Below are 9,601 nucleotides of genomic sequence, written 5' to 3'. Positions count from 1 at the left end.
TTCCCCCGGTCATACAGGCCAAGAGCAGAGCACACAATGTTCCTCCGAAGGATCTCACCATGTGGCAAATTCAAGAAAGATGCTGTTCAAAGCGCTAATTAGCGCTTCACACACACTTATACGCACACACTTGCACACCGACGGCGGCGTCAACCATGTGAGGCGCACGCCAGCGTGTCAGGAGCAGTTGAGTGTTGGGTGTCTTCCTCAGGGACAATTCGACACAGGTAAAAACCAGGGATCAGACCTGCAACGTTCTGGTTGCCAGAAAACCTGCTGCACCTCCGGCCCAGCGCTAACCATCACACATGGTGGTAAAACACGGGCCCTTTAATGACCTGTTTTCCATGCAGCCCCTCTCACAGGCTAGGGGCCAAACATGAGGCATGGTGGTGTTGGGCGACGGTGATGATTCACACCAGGAGAGCACATGCTCCACACTGCACCACAGAGCTCTATCTGTCCCCACTGCTCGGGTTCTGTGTCCCTGGGTTGAGATGGGACTTCCGCGTGCCTGTCCAGGACATGCACCCTCGTTGACCTGATATTCTCCGGGCTATTATTTACGAGTCTTTATCTCATTCCTTCCCAGTTGACTGCCTTCCATTTTGAACCATAATCACTTTAATGAAATTAGATGGTTAACAAAGGAATGAGTATTTATTTTTTCTCAATGCCATCTCCATAACCCCTGTTTGCACTGTGTGTGTATGTGTGTGTGTGGGTGTGTGTGTGTGTGTGTGTGTGTGTGTGTGTGTGTGTGTGTGTGTGTGTGTGTGTGTGTGTGTGTGTGTGTGTGTGTGTGTGTCTGTGAAGGACAGAAATCCCTGGAGGAAAGCGATTATTTAGTTGGCTGCATCATGTTTTGCCAAAAAGGGCAGACCACAAGAGATGTGTGCGCCCCGCAACCATACTAAAAACTTAAATTTAAAAAATGCCCAGCGTCTGTTTCCAATTAGCGGTCATGTACTGCAGAGAGAGGCTCCAATGCGGTTTGAACCGGGAAGCACGGGGCGCTGTGTTTCTCATCACACAGGTTAACTTTAAATAGGACAACAATTTGTTGATGCCTCATCTTCATTAGAGAGTAGTGTGTACTGTGTACCGAGTACCAAGTGTACCGTCTTTGTCCTGTCCTCTTGATCTCTTTAGCAGGCACTTGTAGCCACAGGGATTTTATAGATACACGTCTTTTTTTGAGCGTGTAGGCCTTGAGGCATGCCTACAGGTAGAGTGCAGAACCAAGGAATATATCACGTAACTGTTAGACTATCTTGCACCGTATCTTGTTTTCCCTCCCAGTAGGGGGATTTCTGCTCTTTTTTTCCCCGTAAAAATACATCTAACAAAAAAAGTGCTTCCTCGGACTGCAAACCTGAACATTATGGGGCAGTTTAGAAGAGCAGGATTCTACTGTATATCTTTTCACACAAAAATGTCACGTACATAATCTATCTACCTTGAATAGACTGAAAAGGTCTCTTTAAATGTTGCACCTTATTATTATTTACTTGTGCAAACATTGCAATATACCACCCCTCAGTAAAATAAAAGGCTAAAGCAAATGTAAAGGTGGCATTTTTCTGTACTGTACTCCATATTCCCACAGAAGCACAGGTGTAATAAGGGCTAAAAGATAGCAATCAGCGTCTTCTACTTGGTGTAAAACCACTACAAAACAGTATTTGTTCTCGAGAAAGGCGTGAGGGTTGGAGTTCCGCAGAGCGAAAAAACATCCCCTAAAGTCTTTGATGCGCTCTGATCTTGCTCTTTCATGTTTCCCAGCCCCTGGTTGTCAATGGTTTGCTCATATGAGCTTGTTTCTGGACCTGCACCAGTATGACATTAACTCGACGAGTAGAGTATCCAGTTTGCTGGGGCGTGCTGTACACTACATTGTGCTGCTGTTCCCCAATTCGAGCGAGTGGGTTCACCTCTTGTTTTAGTTTTACTACATCAGGCCTTAAGTGTTAGGGCTAGCCTGGACAATTTGTTATGACATCCTTTCCAAATTTCACATCTGTGAATAACAAAGTTGATCTTTTCTTATCTAATCCCACTCTCAAGCTCTTTCTCCAACATATCTCCGGACAACGGGTCATTTTACTATCCAAGGTTGAAACTTCACTGGCTGAATCCCCCTCTCCGTCTCTTCCCTCCAGGGGAATGCCTGCTGGACCAGCCTCAGAAGCCCCTGGCCCTGCCCAATGGGCTGCCCGGGTCCACCTACGGCCTGGAGCGGCAGTGTGAGCTGGCGTTCGGCGAGGGCTCCAAGCCCTGTCCCTTCATGCAGCCGCCGTGCGGGCGTCTGTGGTGCACGGGGAAGACCAACGGCCAGCTGGTGTGCCAGACGCGCCACTTCCCCTGGGCCGACGGCACCGGCTGCGGGGACGGACGCGTGTGCATCAGGGGGGTCTGCTCTGACAAGCAACAGGTCCACACGGTCCGGGTAAGACACGGGGCATGTGTACACACCGCGTGCGTGCGCACACACGTTCCTTCACAGACAACCCCCGGTGGCTTATCCAGACGTATTTACAATGTGCAACACGTGTACGTTCTTGCTAAACCGACAGCACAAAGACAAGAATACTGACCTCATGCGTACACTCTTACTCTTGCTCATGTACACATGCACCCTCACATTCAGTCGACATGGACTGGGCGTGGAGCTAAAGGAAAGACAAACAGAGACGACGCATGCTGGTAGCTACGTCTTATGCACACACACACACACACACACACACACACACACACACACACACACACACATACACACACGCACACACACACACACACACACACACACACACACACACACACACACACACACACACACACACACACACACACTCACACACACACACACACACACACACACGCTCAAACACAAACAGCTTTGAATCAAGATGGACACGATGATTCCAATGTCAAGTTCTCTATTCCGAGAACTCCTCTGAGCGTGTCAAAAGTGTCACATGCATGCCAACAGCTCTGGTGCCTTTGAGGACGTGTGAGGTGAGATGAAGGCTTATTTGCTCATGTCCTGCCTCTGCTTGTCTATCTCCCCCCTCCTGTCAATAGGTGGACGGTCGCTGGGGAAGGTGGGGCTTGTTTGGGTCGTGCTCACGCACATGCGGGGGGGGCGTCCAACTGTCAAAGCGAGATTGCAGCAACCCAATCCCCTCCAACGGCGGCAAATACTGCCAAGGGGTACGGGTGAAATACCGCTCCTGCAACCTAAACCCCTGCCCGGACACAGGTACTTGCCGCTGTCACAACACACTTTCTATCTGTCACCACCCTCCCGAAGCAACTCCACCACCTCTGACGTTCCCCTGTCTCTCTCCTCCTCCCCCCCCTACTCCTCCTCCTCCATCTTGCTGTTGGGTGGAGTAGGTAAGAGCTATCGCGACGAGCAGTGCGCGGCATTCAACGGCTTCAGCCTCAACACCAACCGCCGCACGCCGTCCGTGGTGTGGGTGCCGAAATACTCTGGGGTGTCGCCCAAGGACACGTGCAAGCTCATCTGCAAGGCCAACGGCACGGGCTACTTCAACGTCCTGTCGCCCAAGGTCAGCGTCGCTCCGGACACACAACCTGTTTCCACCAGTGCCCTGTGTTAAAGTCAGCGTCGCTCCGAGCACACAACATGCTACCCCCCCAGTGCCCTCTGTCAAAGTCAGCTCCGCCCTGGACACACACAGTGCTTCCACCATTGCTCTGTGGCAAAGGCACAACACAAAATGTGCCCTTACCTTGAAGGAAGCGTTCATTTAACACTTGTAGGTAAGAAAGTGTTGTATTGGGTTGCTATTGAATACACATTTGAAGTGTAAAGAAAACAAATCAGCAAATCATTACCACTTTCGTGGCAATGAAGGTAATGGATCACAGCGTAGGGTTTTTCGAGGCTTGTGAATAGCCCTGGTTGCGTACGTGACTGAAAATAGGTGGGGAGGGAAAGAATGAAGCGGGGGAGGACGGGGGGCATATCTCCTCCTGATAAAAGGGTGTGAGGTGATCGAGAGCACGAACGGCGGTCTCAGAGACCAGCCATCATCATTATCTTCTCTGTCATACTGGCCCTGGGCAGAGCACACAATGTCCTTCAGCGGGATTAGGGAAACCAAAAATTCAAGCAAGATGCTGCCGTTGCAGGCTAATGGCTTTAGACGACCAAAGTGCTGCACCAGAAGTCCCAGCTATCATTATAATAAGTCTCAGCCGTGGTGATGCATTGCCGTGGAGGAATATCTGTGCCAAGCTCACTCACAGCTGTGCCACATAACTTATCCATCGGCCATGCCTTTGCCTACAGTCCAGGGTTATGGTTATGATAAGAGCATTTGCCACCAATATTCCTGAAATAATTAAAGAGAGATATTCATTCAAGCACTTGCAACATGTAGAGCGAAACCCTTGGAGCAAGGTTGTTAATGCAATTTATCCCAAGGTATTTGTTCAGCAAGACTTGCCCTCGACAGGAGATTAATCTTGCTGGATCTTGACGGGGGTTCTGTGCACCACAGGTGGTGGATGGCACGCCCTGCTCCCCAGACTCTCCAGGAGTGTGTGTCCTGGGTAAGTGCATCAAGGCCGGCTGTGACGGCAAGCTGGGCTCCTCCAAAAAGTTCAACAAGTGTGGCGTCTGTGGCGGGGACAACAAAAGTTGCAAGAAGGTTTCAGGCCTCTTCACCAAACCCATGTGAGTAACAAGGCTAGCCTGACTGGCCATGTGTATTTTGTATTTTGAGTTTCTAATGAGGGGAATTGCAAGAGCAAGTTAAGAAAAGAATGCTTCCTGATTTATTGTGGACATTGGGGGATCAAACCCAGAACCTTTTGGCGCCTGGCCTCTGGGCTCTGTCTTTAACACCGTTTTTTTCTCCGCTCCTTCCGCAGTAACGGCTACAACTTCGTGGTGCTGTTGCCCGTGGGCGCAGCCAACGTTGACGTCCGCCAGCGCGGCTACAAGGGCATGGTGAGCGACGACAACTACCTGGCGGTGAAGAGCTCCCGCGGCGACTACCTGCTCAACGGCAACTACGTGGTCTCGGCCGTGGAGAGCGACATCTTCGTGAGGAACAGCCTGGTGCGCTACAGCGGCACGTCGGGGCTCTCCGAGACCCTGCAGGCGGTGAAGCCCCTGGGGGAGGCGCTCACCGTGGAGGTCCTTTCGGTGGGCAAGATGACGCCGCCGCGCATCCGCTACTCCTTCTACCTGGCCCGCCAGGTCAAGGAGGACAAGAGCCTGAGGACCGAGGGCCGCTCGCCCAACAGCGTCCTGCCGGAGGAGGGCGGCAAGGCGGTCGGCGAGGACCACCTGAAGGGCGCCTCCTACAGCAAGGCGGGGCCCGTGCTGGCCAAGTGGCTGTCGGGCAGCTGGGCGGCGTGCTCGTCCAGCTGCGAGGGCGGGACCCAGAGGAGGCTGGTGCAGTGTCTGAAGCCCGACGGGAGGCCCGGCGCGGACTGCGAGGCCGGGCAGAGGCCGGCGGCCAGCAGGGCGTGTGGGGAGCTGTGTCCGGTGTGGACCATCGGGGACTGGTCCCTCTGCTCGAGAACCTGTGGGAAAGGCTTCAAGCGGCGGTCGCTGCGCTGCGTCAGCGCGGGCAAGAAGCTGCTGACCAGGGACCACTGCAGTGGAGCGCGCAAACCTCAGGAGCTGGACTTCTGTAACCTGGCACCCTGCTAAGGGGCGTGGCTAGAGGCTGCTTAGCCTGTTACCCTTTTAAACGGCGTCCCGTGGAAACAGAACTGCCTCCAAGGTGTGTCCCCTGCGCCAATCAGGATCAATCTAGCTGGTTATTTGGTACTATTTGGTTGTTCCTTCTGAAACTGGGGGCTGGTGAAAGATGATGACCATAAAATTTCAACGATCAATGTCTTCACTGTCTTACTCTGAAACGGTGCTGACTTTGGAAGTGTGGAAAGAGTCTGGCTGATGGTTAAACATTCCATGCTCCATCTATCTTCTCAATCTGCTTGGACCAATTAGGCTCAGGATCAACCGGGGGGAGATGGGAGGGGCTATCCGTGCCATCAGCTGATGGAGAATCGCAAGCAGTCTGGAATGCATTTGATTTATGCATTTCTTAATTAGTGCAGGTTTCTCATTTTAGATGGCCACATGCAGAAGTATTAGTTACGTATTATTCCTAGACGCTGGCGACCAGTCCAATAAACCAGTATGCTTTCTACTCAAACGTATTTTGATAAGACAAGATAAGAAAACATTGTATCAATCCCCCCGGGGATTAATCGGAACGTGAACAAGATACAGTACAGGCTGACTTCACTGCAGAATGGAGGGAAAGAAATATAGCCATTTTTACTGCAGCTGTCACTGCCAAAATATGTTTTCAGTGCCCTACAATCCAAACATGGAATCCTTTTCCAATAAAAATAGAAGATAATAATAATAATACAGACTATTTGCACTGCTTCGGTGCATATCAATCTCTTTAATGCTGACCTGTCGTGGAATCTCCTGCAAAGTCGAACCAGATTCTGTAATTAATCTTTAGTGGTGCCAAACCTCCTCAAGGTAAATTTGGGAGTCTTAACTAATTTGGACCGTAACTTTGGTGTGTAGTTTCTCCGCTGCAAACGTTTTAACTGCAACCATATTAAGCCTGTTCCCGGAACCCTTACAGAGATCTTCCAGAAGGTTTATTTTTTTCCCCCAGCGTTTTAACAACAGCAAAACAGGGATTTGATCATTCTCCGTTGCCTTCATGGTGCTGGACTTACAAACTAGGAGGAAATCACTCGTGTATGGAAGACATTGACTCTCTGCAGAGCGCAAACCATGGAAACACTTTAAAATAGGATCTGAAGTCACAGTGGTGGCTTCGATGACGCTCTAGATACAAAGCAGGACAGGAAACATTGGCAACACGTCCATGGTTTCACTAGTGTGCCTGCTGTGATCTGCTGAGACCCATGTTGAAACACTCAGCCAAGATATGGTCTCATTCTCCCATCTGACACCCCCGCATAAACACAGAGACACGGGCACGTGCACACATTGTGTCAGAACGCCTGCCTTACTTTAGATTTATTTGTTCGAGGGTCGATCTCGTTTTACCATCTGAAGCCCTGTCGTATACACAGACACACACACACACACACACACTATCACACACTGACACGTTTCAGGTGAAACCGCCTGCCTTACGTTTATTTGCTTCTTTCATTGCCGGAGTCATTTGAAGTTGACCAAAGCCATTGTGTCTTCAGCTGGTCGTGTCGAGCACTGCTCCGCTGGGCCTGTACACGTCTGGCCGCGTAACGCACACATCATTTATTGTGGATGAAACAACAGCGCGATGGCAGGGAGATAGAGCGCTGGCGAGCGTCGGTGAGTCTGCGCCGCCCAGTCGGCCACACATGTTCACGGGCAGAGCCAAGCGGTCGCTTTGTTTTCACACACACACACACACGCTCACTCACACGTGAGTCACACACACGTCCACACACATGCACACATTCCCATACACATACTTGCTCATGCCAAACACATCCACGCTCGTGCACACCCCGGCCACACGCGCGCGCTCATACACTCATGGACGCATAGCATGCATACACACACACACATACCCAGGCTCACACACACAGACACAGATCACATACATGCAACCACATGTACACGTGTTCCCGCACATATACAACCACGCACCCAAATGTACACAGACGCTCTCGTTGAGAAACACGTGCACACGCTCACACACACATGCACTCAGAAACAAACAGACTTTAACATACATACATAATAACATCCTCACATACATGCTCACACACACACACCCACACACACACACACAGACACACGGACACACACACACACACACACACACACACACACACACACACACACACACACACACACACACACACACACACACACACACATTGTGATAACACACACTAGGTGAAAGCCACATTAATCCATTATAGTCTTTTATCCATCCTGGAGCGTGGGCATTGTCCAACTTAGAAATACATAATAAATAAGTTCCTGTATTACTTGGAATATTTTTTTGTTAGCTTTTGCAATGTGTACAGCAAAAGAGTTCCTACGACCTGCATGGACTGTCTTGTATACTATGTATACCTCTGGCCAGCTGTGTGCAACTAAATCATGTAAATACAGTTTTTTTGGTTTGGTTTGTCATTCTTTTTATTGTATTTTTTTGACATTGCTGCATTGTAATTTCTTTTGACTTGAAGGTATTTATTCCAAATAAAGTCATATTTGAATCGAATGATGAATGCGTTTGTGTGCGTATGTGTGTGTGCTTGGCGCATGAAAGCCTTCCAGCGATATATGTAAGTTGATATTACTTAACGATGCAACATTAGTCAAATAAATTAGGAAGACCGGCCATACTTGTGTATCTCTAATGATTTAACAATCAGAGAAGACAGTTTACAGCTATAACAGCCACGCCTGCAGCCATTTAAAAACCAATGCACTCTGAACATATCGTGGGCCCAAAAGCAAAAGTTGCATTATTGTCATTCCTAATAGGCATTTGGATTTAAGAGATGGAACCAGTCGAAAGTTTGAACGCGTTGCAGGGTTGTCCTCCAACGTTTCTGCCGGTTGTGAAGTGAAGGTACTTATATGGAGTGGTTGAGCGCAGCTCCTCTGACCTACATTACGGCAGGTTGGAGCCGCGCTGGACGCAGGCCAGCGTTTTGTTCCCCTACATGTATGCTTAGCTCCCTAACAGTCTCAGGATTTAAGATAGGAAAGCTTTCGGAGAGCCTCATATCTCTTTCTGTTTTTTATGGAGGGGAGCTGTTCTGTTTAAAGCAGGCCTTCTTAAATAAGAGTTTGGAGATTGGGAGAGCTGACCGGCAGGCCCCATAACAGCAGAGTATCTTAAGTCTGCATCTCACTCATCTTACGATCGAAAAAAAAGTATAAACATGTAAATATATCTATATTGGCTGCGTGAGTGACCCAGTTTTGCGGCCATGTGTCATGCTAGATGCTAGATTGAAGTCTGGTCAGGGTTCGAATGAAACAGGACGCGGCATACGCGTGGAAGACACACAACGTTTCACGGCTCCAACACAACAAGTGAAGGATGTAGCGTTGCCTCTTTCTGGAAAAGAGGAAAAACCAACCTCATCAGTGCATCACAGTATTTCCTGTTTAGACAAGTCGACCCATAAATCCAGACCGGTCCCCGCCCCCCTTTCCTCTCCTAACACACACACAAACGGACACACACGCATACAGACACACGGACACGCACACACACACACACACACACACACACACACACACACACACACACACACACACACACACACACACACACACACGCAAATACACACCCACACTCAAAAGGCACACACACACACACACACACACACACACACACACACACACACACACACACACACACACACACACACACACACACACACACACACACACACACACACACACACACACACACACACACACACTCACAAACACACACACAAACAAACTGGAAGAAAAAGAAGAAGAAAACGCAGCCGGGCCGTAATGGAGGAGTCACCACCAGCTGAAACCGCTGTGGGACGCGGGATAACGAGC

General features: G+C 49.7%; 1 protein-coding gene across 1 annotated transcript in view; it reads left to right on the top strand.

The window, feature by feature from the left end:
- The window catches only part of adamts15a (ADAM metallopeptidase with thrombospondin type 1 motif, 15a), a 14,208-nt gene extending 5,938 nt beyond the window's left edge, over window positions 1-8,270 (top strand). The window contains exons 4-8 of the mRNA XM_030361638.1: window positions 2,163-2,449; window positions 3,085-3,262; window positions 3,400-3,575; window positions 4,533-4,708; window positions 4,906-8,270. Coding sequence (XP_030217498.1) covers window positions 2,163-2,449; window positions 3,085-3,262; window positions 3,400-3,575; window positions 4,533-4,708; window positions 4,906-5,695 — 1,607 coding nt within the window. The 3' untranslated portion in view covers window positions 5,696-8,270. The remainder of the gene's footprint in view (window positions 1-2,162; window positions 2,450-3,084; window positions 3,263-3,399; window positions 3,576-4,532; window positions 4,709-4,905) is intronic.
- The last annotated feature ends 1,331 nt before the right edge of the window (window positions 8,271-9,601 follow it).

This window comes from Gadus morhua, chromosome 7 (assembly GCF_902167405.1).
Source record: "Gadus morhua chromosome 7, gadMor3.0, whole genome shotgun sequence".
In the NCBI taxonomy this organism is placed as follows: Eukaryota; Metazoa; Chordata; class Actinopteri; order Gadiformes; family Gadidae; genus Gadus; species Gadus morhua.
This window is presented reverse-complemented; position numbering and strand designations above follow the sequence as displayed.